The sequence below is a fragment of the Tauraco erythrolophus genome, chromosome 27 (assembly GCF_009769465.1).
Source record: "Tauraco erythrolophus isolate bTauEry1 chromosome 27, bTauEry1.pri, whole genome shotgun sequence".
Lineage (NCBI taxonomy): Eukaryota > Metazoa > Chordata > Aves > Musophagiformes > Musophagidae > Tauraco > Tauraco erythrolophus.
This window is the reverse complement of record NC_141491.1, coordinates 6,356,313-6,373,179: the sequence shown is the minus strand read 5'-3', so window position 1 is coordinate 6,373,179 and position 16,867 is coordinate 6,356,313. Positions and strand designations below refer to the sequence as shown.

The 16,867-nt window shown below is 54.2% G+C and overlaps 1 protein-coding gene across 1 annotated transcript; it reads left to right on the top strand.

Moving 5' to 3' along the window:
• The first annotated feature begins 3,803 nt into the window (after positions 1-3,803).
• On the top strand, positions 3,804-13,635 carry LAD1 (ladinin 1). The gene is made up of 9 exons (XM_086627136.1): positions 3,804-3,841; positions 6,996-7,136; positions 8,542-9,049; positions 9,473-9,616; positions 10,361-10,410; positions 11,293-11,365; positions 11,745-11,876; positions 12,274-12,363; positions 13,537-13,635. Exons 1-9 carry the CDS (start codon positions 3,804-3,806, stop codon positions 13,633-13,635), a joined length of 1,275 nt encoding a protein of 424 aa, XP_086483262.1.
• The last annotated feature ends 3,232 nt before the right edge of the window (positions 13,636-16,867 follow it).

Here is a 16,867-nt window from a genome sequence, read left to right as displayed (position 1 = left end):
GAAATATTTCTTTTTTTTTTAAAGTAAATTATAAATTTAAAAAAATCCCTCTGCTAGCTAGGTTCAAGACAGTTTGGATAATGGTTATTCCTTTCCTACAGAAAACAGAAAAGTCTGAGGTCGGGTTTTGTTTGTTTTCTGAGCAAACACACCCCAGTCTCTGACACTTTCTGGCTTTCTTCATGCAGCAGAGGTATGTCTGTACTATCAGTTTCTAGACTATTGCACAGACCTTTGCAGAAGCACTGGACCAGGTTGCCCAGAAGAGTTGTGGCTGCCCCATCCTTGGAAGTGTTCAAGGCCAGGTTGAATGAGTCTTTGAGCAACCTGGTGTAGTGGAGGGAGTCCCTGCCATGGCAGGGGGGTTGGAGCTAGATGGTCTTGAAGGTTCCTTCCAACCCAAACCATTCCATGATTCTATAAAATTGTAGCTGGGGAAGGACAGCGTTGGACCATCCCAGCACCTGAAGAGCACCAGTGCAGAGAGGCAGGGAGACCTCTGTGTGTGGGGAGGAGTGGAGCTTTATAAAGCGTTTTCTGGTGGCACCTTCTTCAGCTGTTGCACTGTTGCAGTGATGGGATGGCAGCTGAGTAAGGGTGAAAAAATCCTTTTTCTGGCCATCGAGCCCCATGTTAAGACCTGCTGGGGAAGCCTGGGCAGATGATGCTGCTGACTCCACTCCAGGGATGATCCTGGGGAGCCAAAGGAGGAGATGAGCCCTGATTGATGCTTGGGGACCTGCACGGGCAAAAAGGGTGGAGGTGGTGGGTTCACCAATGGGTTGTGGGATGAGGTTGAGGAATGTCCTTATTACAGCACAGTTATGGAAACGAGAAGCTCTCCACTGCCCTGTAACCAAAGAAACAGATTCTGCACAGGGATGGGTCACAGGACACTCTTCCCAAGGGAAAAAAAACAACCGATACTGTTCTATCTCCTTAGTGGGTATAAATGAGTGTCTTCTGCTGATCTATATCAGATGAAGATGTGTCCTCCCTGAGCTCCTCAGGCAGATGCAGGTCTGCGGGCAGAGCCCTCCTGCCAAGAGACTGCAAAGGCATCCCTGGGCAAAGCGGGTACCCGGAGAGAAGCGCGGTTTTACACTACTGCCTTGTGTGCGTGCATCAGAGTCCTGAGGGACACCTCCCTCAGCAGAGAGCACATAGCTTTCCTCTCCTGGTTGTAGATCTGGGACAGCAGATACGACTGGTGCGTAGGACGGATCTGATCAATGTCAGACTGATTCCCCTGAGCATCCCTGCCCCGCACGGCCTCATTCCCCTGCCTAATTTTGTCATCTTCAGCTTTATGGACCTGCAGTTGGGTCTGGGCTTTGGTGATGACCTCAGTGTGGTGAAAATAGCTTTCGTAAAGGGAAGTCCAGTCTCACAAAGTGATTGGCATTCGCTGAAAGCATCAATGAGCTTGTAGATAAGAGTGACCTCGTAGATAAGAGTTTTCCTAGGTTTCCAGAAGCAAAACCTTTAGGTCAGCCATGGCTAAGAGGGAAAGCCGAAGCAGAGGTGAATAATCAATCAGCAGATAGGAAATGATGGTGAGATAACGAACTCTACTGATAAATATTGCGCATTCAGCATAGCAGAGATGGAGGCTGATGGTTCATATATTCAGAATGATCTTGCAGAACTTGGGGTTTGGGGTTAAAACGGCAGGGGATGTTTGGCGGAGCGTAAAGTGACACACAGAGGGAAAACCCCAACATGACTTCATATATAAGATTATGGGCTCTGGGTTGGCCATTGCCTACTTCGGAGTAATCATTTGATATTATGGTAAACATGGGAAAACATGAGGAACATGGGGAAAAACATGTGCTAGATGCTCCATGGCAGCAAAAATCTCAGACCATGAGAGATCAACGTTTTGTGCTGCCAACAGCTCAGCAGGATCCTATCCAAACCAAAGGAGAGGCGGGAGCTTTCCCAGCAGTGAGGAATAGACCTCGGGAACTCTGTGCTGAAGGATGATCTTTATACTAACAATCTTCCTGGGTTTGAAGGAAACCGGGCAAATCCATGGAGGAGAAACTCACTGAGAGGTCTTAAATAAAAACAAAATCACATTCAGCTCAAAAAGTGTCTGAGCTGAAAATAAAGACCTGGGGGAATGTGAGGGGCGAGTGTCATCGAGGCTCGTCCTCTGCCTAATCCCCAGCCGCTAAGTGCCTGTCTAGAATTCCTTCATCTTAATAATAAGAGGAATCACAAACTGATGATCCTAGCTGGGGGTGTTCTTTCCATGCAACCAGTTTAATCCTTTTAAAAATCCTGTTAAGTCCTGTGCTTCAGTGATATCCTTTGGCAACGAGTTTTGCAAGGAAGGTGCTCGCTGCTCATTAATCAGAACGGTTTGTCGCTGTGTAGTAGCTTGCTGGTGCCCAACTGCTGTACATGGTTTGCCAGCAATTAGCAGGACCCTCACGAGGTTATTTAAGGAATTTATTTTCCTTATGCCACAACTTGCTGAGTTTTCCGTATGTATGAAAAGGCTTGAAAGACGGCTGGTGATCGGCAAGACGAGGGAAAAAACAGAGAAGGAGCCCTGCTTGGTGTGGGTGGCTCATTTGACAGGGCAATCTTTTAGAAATGGGATTTTAATCAGGAACGTTTGATTAAAATAGTTCCTTTGGTTGCTCAGGTCCCGGGCACACCCCTGTGGGCTGGAGGCATGCGTGGCAAGCCCAGCCTTATAACCAGTCCCTCGGGCTGGCGGAGACATGGATCTCACCAGGATCAGAGAGTTTGTACTCAAGGAGTCCCAGAGGACTTTTCTGTAGGCATCTGCCATGGTACCTGCCCGGCTGTCCCCAGTGGTGGGAGCACTGGGGTCCTGGCCACTCTGCATCCTGGGGCTGGACCTAGGTAAAAACCAGGCTTGGAGCCAGCTCTGCTGTGTCCAGATGCCCCCGTCACCCCGATGAGACAGTCCCCCGTTGCCTTCACACCTGCCCTTTGAAGGAGAGTGTTGCCCTGTAGGGGCACAGGGTCTTGGGACCAGCCTGGAGGGGATAATAGGCTTGATGGCCTGGGTCCAGGCATGGGATGAGCTTGGGCATGCAGCCCCTCTCTGGCACAGGGCTTCAGACTGGACTCCTCCCATGCTTCATCCCCTTCTTCTGAGACTTTGTGAGTGGTCTCTGCTGCAGCAAAGCTCATGACAAGGGGGAAGCTGTGACAGCTCAATCCAAGGTGTCCGGAAAAGGCTGAAAGGGGCAGGGCACCCTCCCACGCTCTTTGGAAAGGGCTGGACTGCACCCAGACGGAGGTGTTTTAATGACTGTTTTGGATCCCTGGGAGCCAGCCTCCTCCCACTCAGCCCAAGGTAATTCACCCTTCCACCGGTGTTGGAGGAGTTGTTGACTGGTGGAGAGCGGCTGGTAAAACAGGTTCTCTGCAGGGAGTTGCCTCCGAAACCCTGGGAGACCTGGAAGGATCGAGCCCCGAGCACGGGTCTCTGCTCGAACCCTGGCACAGCAGGCAGCGAGGAGTGATTTGCTTTTGCGTGGCACTCCTGGGCAGGGCGTCTTTTGCACCGCGCCGCTAGTAGACAAATTACAGCCTTGCCTCTGTCAAGGTAGATAAGAAGCCATGTGATGCAGCCTGGTGGTAAACTGGTTGCAGGCAGGGTAAAGGTGCACAGGGAAATAACCTTGCAGGGAGTTCCTCCCTCCTCGGCGTGGAGAGTCTCCGGGCAGCACAGATCCCCCCGTAGGTCCAACAGCACCTTGGACTTGATGCCTGCACAAGTTTTTGGGGCTCTCTGAAACTCACAGAAAGCAGGAATGTCTTTCAGCAGAAGGAACTGGTCCGATCTCTCCAGGTAGGTGCTTAACCCTTTCCACCGGCGGGAGGGTGGGCTGCCAGCACAGCGAGCCTCGGCTGAGGGTTTTTGGGGAGGATGGGAAGAGGAGGCAGCCACCGTGGGGGTTGTTGCGGGCAGAGGTGGTGCCAGCCCTGGAGAACACTTGGCACTGCTGGAGTTTCTCGTAGGTGGGCAAGGTCAGAGGCATATTTGTTTCTGCTGCCTGGGGAAGCTGAGTCCTGCAAAGGAAAATGGCTCTGGAAAGGCATCCGTGCCCCGTGTTGGGTATATTTTTTGTCTGGTTTGCCTTTCTTTGGGGTAGGGTCTGGCTGGCTGGTCTGTGCCTCCAGACTTGCTCCAGAGCCAGCTGTGGGGTGTTTCCACTCGCCCCGTATCCGTACAGCCGCTGGGTGTGTGCCCCGGCTCCGCCGTGCGGAGGGTGCAGCTCTGCCCATCGGGCGCTGAGCAAGCCCTGATTCATCGGCAGCCGCTCAACGATCCCCGCAGCCCCGCGGCGTCGGCCGCTCTGCTCGGTCTTTCCTAAAAAGTGATTTTGGCTCCGATGGGAGCCGGGGCAGGTGAGGCTCCTGGGCATCACGGGGTGAGTCAGGGGCTCACATGAAGCCTGGGTGGTGTGGGGATCGATCCCACCCTCCCACAGACGGGAAGCATCGCCGACCTTGGTTACCCAGACGGGGTGACGGTGACTCAAACACAGCTGCGCCTTCCCACAAATGGAGCAGAAATCCTAGTTTGGGCAGATGTGATGGCTCCAAGACTTCATTACAAACCCCGGTATTTTGGGTAAGACACCTACCATGGCCAGCCTGGAAACGGGAATGAAGAGAGACCCTATTGCTCAGGGGCTGCCAGCTCACACCCGGCCTCCATCACGGCTGGGATGGGTCCAGAGGACACCCCAGCTCCATCGAGATCCACCTCCTCTGCCCCATGGACCCGGCCGGATGCAAGCCCAGGGGGTCCTGCACCCAGGTTGTTTCACAACCCAGGAAGACAGTTTCTCCTCTCTCATTAGATGAGACGACATTCACTGAAACAGCATAAATGCCAGATATCTCAGCACTAATGATTAACAGGGCAGGAGAGGACAAGGCAGGGCGAGGCACAGGTCTTTTTTTTTTAATCATCTGTTTGAGGTTAAAAAAAGATGAGACGGGGAAAAATAAATCCCTCTTGGAAAAGAGGAGGGAAAGATTGGCAAAGCAAACCCGTAGCCTAATGGGTGGGTTACTTAATTACAAACAAACGAGAAACTGCGTGTTGGTAGCGCCAGGCTGCGTGCTGCCTCTTCGGGAGCCAACGATTTCAAGGCAGGAAAACCTCGTTTTCGTTTCGCAGGAGGCTGCGTGTGCGAAAACAGAGAAGGAACTGGCTCTCGCGTGGGTTCGAACCGGCTCCCGCTGTCACCGCTCGAGGGACACGCAAAGAGCGCCGGCAGCGGCACCCGCGCGCGTACGGCCCCACGCACGTGCTGGCTCTGCCGGTGCGCGCGGTGGCTGCTGCGGCACCTCGCGCCGGGAGATCGTGCCGTGCTGTGCCGTGCGGTCCCGCCGTGCCGTGCAAACAAAGCCGTGCTGCCTGCCCAGGGCAGCTAAGCTGTACACAAATATTTACAGGGTCAGGCTCGTGGAGGTGAGATCCGCGAGGAGCCGAACAGGGACGTGTGCCCCGGTGGAGTGAGAGCGGCTGGGGATGGTCATGGACTCCCTGGGGCAGGTCCCAGCCTTCTCCATCCCCATCTCACCCGATGCCAAGAGCAGCATCAGGGACCATCGTGGCCCCCCCAGCAGTGGGTCCGATTGCTGTGGGGGTGCGAAGGCTGCTTGGGGGAGCAGAGGGAGGTGGGGGTGGAGGCAGGGGGAGGGAAGGGCAGTGCACCCCCTGGCATCGCTCTGTCCCCAAACGGGTGCTGAGCTCTCAGCCAGGACCCGTCCCCCCCTTTGCTGTCCGTTCCGCTCTGCTGACCCTCTCACGCTCCCCCTGCTCCTCGACCAGGAAGAACAGGAGCCGCGAATGCTCGCAGGGGGCAATGTGGTTTAATTTATGACCCAGCTTTCATTACACAGTAACTCGGAAACCACGCTGCGAGTCGCCGTGTCCGCAGCGACGCTAGAGATACCGCAGGCCCGGACCCACTCTGACTTTCACGTTCTTAAAAGTCAAATTCAAAGTAAATCCCGAGTCTGGATTGAACTGGAGCACCAGCTCCAGAGCTGGGATGCTGAGAAGCGACGGATCCTGTGCAGGGGAGGCTCTGCCCCATCGGGCTGTTGGGGCGTGGGGAGCTCTGCTGGGACCCCTGCACGTGTTTGCAGCAGATTGAGGACTAGTGCTGTAGGTAAATGCACACTGCTGAGAAAAGCTCCAGCCAGACAGTAAAAATATTTTCCAGCACAGTTCACGCACCGGCAGAGAGGGTGGGCAAGTTTCACGTGGAGAAAGGAAGAGAAAACTGGTGTTTTCCAAAAGACTTTCTATTCAGGTTGGCATTTACCCCCAAAAATATTTGTTTGGCATGTGCAAAATCGATGACTTTTTAAAGATGATTACAAACCTTGTCTTTGTGGTACAATCTGTGACTATGAACAGTTCCAAGCCACATGCAGGGAGTAAGCGGAGCTCCTGCTGTCCCTGTTTCCAGCAGTGCTCACCCTTCACCCTCTGATGGTTTTGCAACTGAGATGTTTTGCTCAGTAAAAATTAAAATGCCGTTGCCACGAGTCGTGCTGGGGCTAAAATCTTCTGCCGCTAGTGGTTACCCTTCCAGTTTATGTGGTTGAGATCTGTGTGGTGGCTCTAGGGTCCTGGTCTTGCTAAGTTACAGGTTAAACCTCCTTGCCTGGGGAGGTTTGCTCAACAATTCCTTTTAAATGAGCGCTCCTCCAACAGAAGAAATTAGGAGCTGTAAAGTCAAGTGCTTGTGTTGGGAAATGCCTGCACCAGCTGGGTGGAGCGAGAGCACTTTGTGACACCTGGCTCGCGTGGGCATCCCTCTCATCCAGCCCCATGCAGCAGCTGGGGAAACAACTTCCATCAGCCCCTTGGCCCTTGCCCAGGGGTGTTTTAGTCTCCTTTCTCGTCTGGCATCAGGGCTGTGAGCTCCCCATGCAGGACACGGCCTCACCATGTCCTTATGTTTCATCCCAAACAGCCTGGCCAGGCAGAGGAACCTTGAGGATGAGGAAGAGCAGCAAAGAGAGCGAAGGCGAAGGAGCCGGAACCTGCTGTCCTCCACATCGGTGGATGAAGAACCTCCCAGCTCTGTGAAAGACACCAGTCCAGCTTCCAGCAGGTGTGCGGGGTCCTGCTAGCATCAGTCTTACTCAGGATGCTGATGGTTTGCAGCTTGCTGCCTTGTTTTTCTCAATCCTGAGCCAAAGTTGCTGCAGTTAGTGGCAGCCTCTTCCAGATGAGAGTGGGCTGAGCTGTGGGAAGAGCAGGGGTCCTACAGGCCTTTGGGCAGAAGGATGGGCTTCACAGGAGGAGTACAAGAAGAGGGGTATATCTCTGGTAGGCTCAGTCATGGGTCTCAACATGTCCCATGGCACAGGGAGCCAATGTGCCAGGGTGAGGGTTGATTCCGAGGTTGGGCTCAGGTGGGTGCTGGCCATGTCCTAGTGGGCTCTTGAGTAAGTAAGAGCAGATAGGCACTCATCTCTGCAAGGTAGGTGAGCTGAGCATGTGGAGCCTGGCTGGCTGTCCTCCTTCTCCGAACCTTGCAGTGATCTTGTATGACCTTTGCTGAAGTGGGGAGGTGACCCAAGGGCTTTCCAGTGGTGCTCCCCAAGTCCCTTGTTGGAAGGAGCTGGAGTTTAGACGTGCCCTGAGATCAAGGTGCTCTTATACAACCTGAACTACTCTCTAAACTGATCCTGGAAGTGTTCAATATTTAGATGATTTTGTACACAGTGAGGCTCCTGCTCTAGAGATGTTTCTCTCCATGTTTCAGACAGAATGGAGCTAAGATGTTTGGACTGGGTAGAGGTTGAATGGGGGCTGGACACGACTGATATGAACAAGCTAGACAGAACAAGTCCTCCTTCCCTGGTGCTAGCACAGGCTGGCCATGTGGTGGTTGCAATTCAGGAGGAGGGTAAATACTATCCTATCTCCTTCCCAAGCCCTGGATGCTGTGTAGATACAGTCTGCATGGCCCTGGACAAGTGCCCCATCTGCCCCTTCCCAAATCTGGTGCCTACATTTGCTTGTGGGAAGGAGGGGAAATGACTGTTTCACAGAATATGTTGGGACTGTGGTTGGACCCTGCTGTAGCAGATTGACTTACGACCAACTCTTTAAACTTAAAGATAGTGATTTTTTTTCCTAATCCACCAAAGAGCCTCAGGCACAGGTCTTGTAGAGCAGCAGACCCAGCACGCTGCTCTGAGCCCACAGCTCCTTGGCACAGGGCTTGGTGGATGCTGATGTCCTGGGCTGAGGCTGCAGAAACACTAAATCTCTGCCACAAAAAAGGAAAAAAAAACACCTCGAATCCAAAGTTATCCTTGAAGAGCCTAGCTGGGATGACAGGGATGAGTGTGGCTGCAAGTGCTGGTCTGCAGGGATGACTTCAGCGACACTGGAGGAATTTGTATGCCGCCCAGAGCCTTTCTCCTGGGTTAACCTCATCTGCAGGATGAAAGCCAGCCCTCTGGCCCTGGGTGCTGAGGTTGCCCCCATTTTGTCTCTGTCTCTAGACCTCAATCCCTAGTGAAGCCAGTGTCTCCGGAGGACAACGAAGAGCACAAGCTCTCAGAGGTGCTGAAGACACAAGAAGGGAGACGGACAAGGTCCCTGATGTCTGTCTCTGAAAAACTGAGGCAGGAGAAGGAGCAGCAGGACCCAGGGGTGGGAGCGAGCCACATGGAGGCAGGGACGCAGCCACGCGTGGGGCAGAAGAGCATCGAGGCTGGACAGCGGGGTCAGGATGTGGCCAAGGGCAGAGGGGACCCACCAGGAAACCAGCACCTGGAGCTGGCCTCGGAGAGGAAGGTGGTGGTGAGGGGACGGCTCCAGGACAAAGAAGGACGAAGTGTGGGGACGTCTCGAGGGGAGCCGAGGAAGGAGGTGGGGGAGCCACAGCAGCGGGCACCGCCAGAGCTGGGGGGCTGCCGGCTCCGCGAAGTGAAAATCCTGACCAGACAGGGCAGCAGCAGCGTGGAGGAGAAGACAGCCTCGGTAGTGACCTCATCTCCGGACCAGCAGGTAAGCAGGAATGGACAAGACACCAGCCCTTGGGGTGCAAGGTCCTGGATGCTGGGAGGACAATGGAAAGAGGGAGAGCCCAAAAGTACCAGGAGGGAAATGGGACCTGTGGGCTTTTGGGGAAGGTTTTTCTGAGAACTGCAAACCACGAGGTGGTGGACAGGGTCCCACTGCCTGTTTTCCCTCCCTTGCATGGACTATTCTGGTCACCTTCTCTGACAGACTCCTACTGATTGCCATCATGGCTTCACTGAAGAGGTGTTTGGGGCTTTGTGTACCCAAGTGAGACAGCCAAGGTTTGGAGGATATCAATCTTGAACTCCTGCCTCCAAACCAGTTCCCACCCTGGCTGTTCTGCTCCTTGCACCTCAACCCTCCCTGTGAACTCTGCAGAGGTGCATCAGATGTCTGCTTTTTCCTCAGCCACCATCCAGGAATCCCTCAAAGGAGGTAATACAGCTGACTCTTACCCAAGATGAACCTGTAGAAAAGTCAGATACTTCTCCAACTCATGTCATCTACAGCAGCTCCATCAGACGAACCAGCCCAAGAACTGTCTCCTTTCGGGTAAGAGCTAAAGCAAGTGGGAGAAAGACCCCCATTTAGGCAGTGGAGAATGGGGGGAAGGAAGAGTTGCTTTGGTCTCTGCCAAGGTTATGTTGGCAGAGCCTGTTCCCAAAAGCGCATTCAAAATCCAGCCTTGATCTGGGCATTGCAGTTCTGCTTCAGTCTTTCCTCCATTTTCCTTCTTTGTGTCTGACTGAAGGCCTGTGTTGATGAACATGCCCATGTTCATATGCTTTGTGCTGGCATGGAAACTTGTGGGAAGTGATGAGAAAACAGGGAGCTTATTGTCCTCAGGTTTTCCAAAGAGTCACAGGAATGACCATCTGCCCTCCGGCATTTCTGGTCTTCTCTGAGAGCACAGGATAAAGATAAAATCCATCCTTCTTCTTGTCCCTTGTTGCGTCCCTGAAAATATCTTTGATTCTAGCCCCCTAAAAAAGATCTCTGGGACAAAGTGCTTGGAGAGGCTGGGAAAACCAAGAGCTGCTGAGATCCTCCCTGCTGTGAATCAGGGCTGACTGGCTAGGCTTAATTGACTTTGATGTTGCTTTATTAGGAATAAAACTGTTAGCACTACAAAGTGTCTTTGGAGAGCTTTGAGATATGAGATAGGCTCTGGTGTGGGTGAAAATGGAACTTTTCATTGCCCCTCTCAATGGGGGAGACAAGCCTCAGGCAGTTTATCCCATGTTTATCTCTGATAACCAAAGATGGCTCCAGTATCTCCTCTCCTGTGTCTTCCAGGTGATCTCAAGAAAACAGAAAGAAGAAAGCCAAAGCCCTCTCACAAGGAGGTCAGCAGCTCTCTTCATGTTACTTTGATCTTGCTGGGCAGGAATTGTTGTCATCCTTTGTTTTCCAAGGGAGGAGGAGGAGGTGATGGGACCTGGTACCAGCTATTGAGTGCTCTGGCACAGATCTGCTCAACATTGGTCCCCAGGGTGCCTAGTTGACTGGGTAGCGATGCTTAGCAGAGGACAAGACAATGTCCAACATGCCACCTTTATCTGCACAAGATCCTCCCAGCTAGCTCCTGCTGTCTCTTGGTTGATGTAGTTTCTCATCCGTGCTTGTGTCTGCACAGGAGTGGTTAAGTGTCAAGCGGTGCAGCACCACAATAGGGTCCCAACCTTGGAGGTATCAAACCTCACTATACAGGTCCATGAACAGCCTGTTCTGGCTTTGGTGGCCAGATCGAGTGATCCTCCACATCTCCATGGTAAGGTTTGGACAGGTGGCTTAAAAACTCTTGAGGAACCAAGGGCTCACGTCTGAACAAGGGAGTTGACAGGATGCCCTCTCCCACCTCTGAATGCAGGGCAGAGGAGTGGAGCTTTACTGGCACCTGGGCTTGCACCTGTGCATACTGTAGGCAAACTCATACTGATATCGGTGAAGATGCAGTTCAGACCTGGCAGTGGTGAAGACAGGGTAAACTGAGGAGCTCAGAGCTATTTTTTGATGTACAGTGTGGCCCCAGTAAGATGGTGAGACCCAGAGACCTTGATCACCAGAAGGGAAGGAGCTGCCTCCATTCACTTGGCAGAGACGTGCGGGAGGAGTGCCTGGATCAGACAGGGTTCTCTCCTGCCAAGTGGAGGCCCCCAGGACCATGGGCTGAGTCCCAGGAGATCCTGAGGGGGCTGTGTTCAACTGTCTTCCCTCTTCTTCACCAGTGCGAGTATGAGGATCCCAGGTAGCAGCACCACCATTGAGGAGAAGCTGGAAAAGTACACGTCGGCCGTGCAGGTGCCGAAAACTCTTAGCATAGCCGAGCTGACGTGGGAGGGATGTGTGGGGAGATGGGTGGCCTGGAGCTGAACGGGGAAGGGACAGAGGGACTGAGCTGCCCCAAACAACCAGCACTAATGGGGATGAAGAAGATGGTCCTAGGCAGAAAAAGGGATCAACCTCAGGGTTTTAGGAACAGGGAGGGGATATCAATTGGAGAGGGTCATGGGGACACTGCACCATCCTGCTGGGGGAGCAGCGGGAAAAGCCCATGAGCTGGTGATGGGCAGGGAGGGAGCAGACCCCAACGGGCTCGGGACGCGAGCCAGAAGCAGGACATTGCTTTTTACTCCTGGTGTGCAACACAGCCCCTGCTGACTCCCCTCTCTCCTCCCAGCGCTCTGAGGTGGCAAAATCATCCCTGACTATTCAGAAGAACCTCATGCCATCCTCGGAGGGGGTGGCCAGCAAGCGCAACTTCTTCGAGGCAAGCGCTCCCAGCAAGGCTGAGCCACTCACTGTCAGGAAGGTAAGGGCAGGATCTGGCCCAAGGGGGGACCTTCCAGTGGGGTCCTGTGTGGGGTCAGGCACCAGCTTCTTGGACAGATCTTCCCCTTTTTGGATACCAAAGCACAGCCTGCAAGGCTGCTGCCTGGATGCAGTTTGGTGGGAGCTTGGTGCTTGTTTGAGCGGTGCTGGGCAGGGCTGGGCTCGGGCACCAGCTGCCACCGAAACTGTGCTCTGGGGGCGTGTGGGTTTGTGCTGATGAGCTGGTATTTGCAGAGCTGGGACGGGGCCAAGCTGTAGGCTGTCTCTGCCTGTTGTGGGTTTGCTCAGTCTCCCCGTGCCCTGGGGACTGTCCTGGGTTACGTTCATGCAGTGGGAGAGCTGGTGCTGTAACCCTGGTGTCCTTCTCTGTGCCACAGGACAACCTGAAGATCCCAGGATCAGTGACATCCCGCATTAATCTGTGGATCAGCCGAGCTCAGGAGCCTGCCAAGGAGGAAAAGAGCAAGGTACCAGCTTGTGCTGACATCTTGGGCTAGAGCCCTGAGACCAGGCAGCCTGGTAGGACACATGCCTGCATTTGGGGTGATGAGGCTTGAAGGGTTAATGAACCCTTGACTGAACCCATCAAAGGGTTTGAGAGGAGCTTAGCAAGGGTCGGAGGTTTGGGTGCTGCAGGGCCACCATGGTGAGATGTCAGGGCTCTACTTGTTGCTGTGCCCTGATCCTGATCCCAAAGCACCTGAGGCAGCTGCTCCCAGCCCTTGGTGGGCTGAAGAGGGAGCAGACACCAGCTGGGTACATGTCCCAGAGGACATGCAGAGGCACCTGACCCTGCCACCATGAGAGAGATCACCCAAGCATTATCCCATCTCTACCAGTGTCTGGAGGACCAGCTGTGACCTGGAGGCCACTGGGAGAAGAGCCGCATGCTCAGTCCTTCGGCACTGGGCTCTGCAGGGCTTGGAGACCTGTTTGTGCACCGAGAGGTCTCGCCACGCGTGGGGCCTGGAGTGATCGGCATCCCTGTGTGTATCCCAGCCCCCAAAAGTGGGGTGTCTTGTAGCCGTGGAGGCAAAGTGCCCAGTTACGGGGACTCAGAGGTCATCACTTTGCTACCATGGCTGCTCCGGGGACATGGGTGTGAGGGAAATGGACCTCTTGTTCTCAGGATAGTTCACTGTACTTGGAAAGGAGAAGGAATCATCGCCCACAGCAATAAGGTGTCCTGGCGCTGCTCGGAGCACAGTCTCCTGCCGCCGCCCGGGTACAGGACCAGGAGGGGCAGCTCCAGCCCAGCCCTGCAGCCCGGGCAGACAAGCCTGGGCACCCCAGCGCTGAGCTGCAGAGATCAGCGCTGCCCAGACCTGTCTGTGGCAGGAGGTTGCGCTGGCTCTGCGTCTGCCAGGAAAGGGTTTGCTCCTGGGGTCACTCCTGGGTAAAGCTTGCAGCTCCTTTATCACTTTTTCCTATAGTAACTCCTGCTGCCCTCCATCTCTGGCGGCTGGAGCTGCACTTGGTTTTGAGGGTCTGCCAGGTGTGGGATCCCAAAGCCTGGGATGTAGGATGTTTTACCTGGAGCATGTAGGCTTCAAGGTTTGGTTAAAGTCAGACCGAGGCAAGACTGCACATGAGGCGTGGGGAAAACCTTCTTGTGCCACTTACGACTCTCCTGTTTGCAGGACGTTAGGAAAATAAACAGCCTGCCAAACCGTGACGTCTGGGTAAAACAGCCTGGAAACACCCCTGGAGACACCAAGGTAGACATGGAGCTGCTCTGAGAACTGGTGCATCCTCGGAGCTAGGGGCAGAGCCGGGACCTGCCCCCTAGTGCATCACCCACAGGGCAGGTGTAAGAGAACCAGACTCTGCAGGGAGAGGGCTCCTGTGGGACATCCAGGACCCCACGACTTGGGGGAGTCAGCAGGAGGGGACAACTGGAGGCAGTCGTAAGGCTGAGAAGGGGTCTGGTTTGTGAAAAGGGGAGTGGCAGGCAGTGGGATTTAGGGGATGCCTTCCTGCCCCATCCCCTATTCAGGATGAGTATGGTGCTGGTTGAAGTCGCTGCCTTTGGGGGGGGTTTGCAGCCTCAGGCCCAGCCTCACTGTTTCTCACTTTCTTTTCCAGTTGTAATAGTAGCAAATGATCTGGAAAAAAACTGTTTTGCTCTGAAGATCAAAGTCCAGCCCTACCCAACTGCCCAGCAGTCCACTGCCATGAGAGTCCCCCGCGCCATGTGTAGGTGCACCCCAGGTCGCCGGCGTCCTCTGCTTGTGGGATGGGAAGGAAGAAGGCTGGAAGATCATCCCTGTATCCCAGGTCCTCACTCGCTGCCTGTCCGGGAGTGCCCAGGCCTGGAGGCTCCTTGCAAATGCTGAAGGCAGACTCTTGCCTCGGTTCCCCACAACATTTTGGTGTTTTGCTCCTAATCTCTGCCTGTGCCCCATAACTGCACTTGCAAAGGGGATCAACCCATATGTCTGCCTTGCAGCTGGATGATGTCAGTGGGACAAGAAGCTACCTGGCCGAGGGAGTTTTGGCTGCACATCCATGTACCGTGTCCATCTCTGCTGCCTGGCTCATGTGGGGTGAGGTGGGACAGGCAGATGTCACCCCCTGCCCCAGGCTGTCACTGCTGGAGAGACCCAACCAAAGGCAAATGGTGTTCGCAAAGCTGCATGTGTGCTGGTGTAGCTTGGAGATGCCTCATGGAAGAAAGATGGACCTGATGACCGTGGTGCTTCCCTCTGGCACGCAGCTGAGCCAGAGCCAGAGACTTGGCCTTCTCCACCCTGCCCTTACCATCTCCTGCCCCCTACAAGCAGTGACCCCTTTCACTTAGTGATACGGGAAGGGTGATGGGGGTAATAGATACCCCCTATTTTTGGGGTTGCACGGAGCTGAGCGCCCTGTGCTGGGCCCCTTCTGCAAACGCCATGTCCCTCTCGCCCTTCCTCCTGAGCCCTTTGCCTGCGGCTGTGCAGGCTCCTGGTCCTGCACTCCCCGGGCTGCTGAGCCCACCCAGCAGGGATGCGGGGTGCTCTCTCGAGGCTGGCTTTAGGGTGCCATGGGCAGCCCATAAAACGACGCCCAAATCCTTGTGCTGGGGCCATTCAATGGGCTAAGGCTGTGCCTTGAGCAACCACTGTGGTGTCCAAATTCAGTGTGGGACTCTGCTGCTGCCCCTGGATCTGATCTTGCTTGTTGGGCTTTGGAAAGGACTTGGTTTTCTCTGTGCCTTTTTTTGTTTTTTTTCCTAATAAAAGTTGCTCTTTCTAAGACGTTCCTGGTCAGCTGCTCCTGGGCTGGGACTGGGAACGGTTCGCTTCCCTTCTTCTGGCAAGAGGAAAAATGGCAAAAACTCGAGACAAATGTGTGCTGGTGGGGGTAAAAGCAGCCTGAGACTCTTCCCTTCTCATTACAACATCTTGGGCTCGGTGCAGCGGCTGAGTCAGCCCGGGTCGGGGGCTGCGATGGAGGGTCTGGCCCTCTGCTCATGGCAGCGTCGCCTTATCAATGTCCCCGGCCCTAGAAAGTGACAGCTGGCTGGCTTGTGTCAGCCCCTCGGGCACTCGCGTATCTCAGTCCGGAGGGTTTAAAATAGCAAATCTCTGAGGCCACACAATAGCTTGGGCTTATATGGGCTCCTGGGGGGGAAGGGGGAGCGGCAGAGGGGGCCGGGGCTGCGGTTGCCAAAATAGCAGCTCACAAGTGCTGCATTCCTCGCTGGGCGCCGGGCACATTCCTCCCGGCACTGCCCGCCCTGGGGTGGGTGCTGGAGCCCCCTTAAAGCCTCCTGCCCCCAAAGAGCATTTCCCAGACGCCTGCTGGCTTCCCCTCGGCTCCCTGGGATCTCACGGGTGCCCGTGGCAGAGGTAAGGCTGGGGCAGTGGGGTGCCCGCTCGCGGTGTAGGATGCTCAGTGGAAGGGTGCTTGTTAAAGACCCAAAAGGGATTTGGGTTGGGGTTAAGGGCCCTCCCCAGCCGCTTGCACTGGGATGTCTTTTTGCCATGAAGGCATTCCCAAGGATAAAGCATCAGGACCCTCTCCAGGGGGTTGTATTTACAACTCACCAACGTCTTTTAAACCACCCTGATTTGTGCCAAGGTGGCTGAAAAGGATTTTGGCTGCCCTGGTGCCAGGGGGATCTCATCGATCCCTATTCCCTGTATCTCTGGAGGAGACAAGAGGGATGCGATGCCCGTGGGATGTTGCCTGATGCTCCCATGCATGGTCTGTACCTGTCAAGCTGGAAGGGAGCAGTGATGTGACCCAAGCTGGAGTAAATGCTGGGAAACAAGATCTCTGTGTCTGGGTAGCCTGGAGGAAAACAGGAACTGCAAACTGTAGTTGACTCAGCCCCAGAGGTGTGACCAGCCAACCCTGAGTTAATGGAGAGGGGGATTGTAAGGAGTGGGAGGGATGTCTGGATTATTTAATACACAGCAAAAGATGGGAGACTTGTGGAGTCAATAACATGTGTGCTGTTTTCTCTTTAATTCTGTAACGTGTCTGCTGGGTTCTCTCTATTCTTTCAAAACAACATTTCAAAGATTTAATGGAAAAGTTTATCTGTTTCTGTTGTCGTGGGTTAGGCCGATCCGGCAACTAAACCCCACGCAGCTCTCCCACCCCAGTAAAATGGAGAGGAGAAAAACATAATAAAAGAGCTGAGGGTCGAGACAGGAACAGAGCAGCACCCACCAACCACGGTCCCAGGCAAAAGAGGCTGTTTTCTTAAAGCAAAACTATTTATTAACAGCTACCTAGAAAGAAAAAAAAAAAACCACAAAAAAGGTTACTTGAGAGAATAACAAGAAAACAAGGCCAGGTCTTAAAAACAACACCACTCCTCCCCTTTGCCTTCTCTTCCCGGCTCTACCTCCTCCCCCCAGCGGCGCAGGGGGCAGGGAATGGGGGGGTGCAGGTCAGTTCATTCCATGTTGTTCCTGCCGCTTCTCTTAAAGGAGCAGGAGCCCTTACACCATTGTCCCTTGCTCCAGTGGATCCCCT

Coding starts and splice junctions, on each gene's coding strand:
- LAD1 (XM_086627136.1), top strand. CDS start 3,804: ATGTCTTTCAGCAGAAGGAACTGGTCCGATCTCTCCAG. Junction 10,411..11,292: donor CAAAGCCCTCTCACAAGGAG/GTCAGCAGCTCT, acceptor CTTCTTCACCAG/TGCGAGTATGAGGATCCCAG. Junction 12,364..13,536: donor CCAAGGAGGAAAAGAGCAAG/GTACCAGCTTGT, acceptor TCCTGTTTGCAG/GACGTTAGGAAAATAAACAG.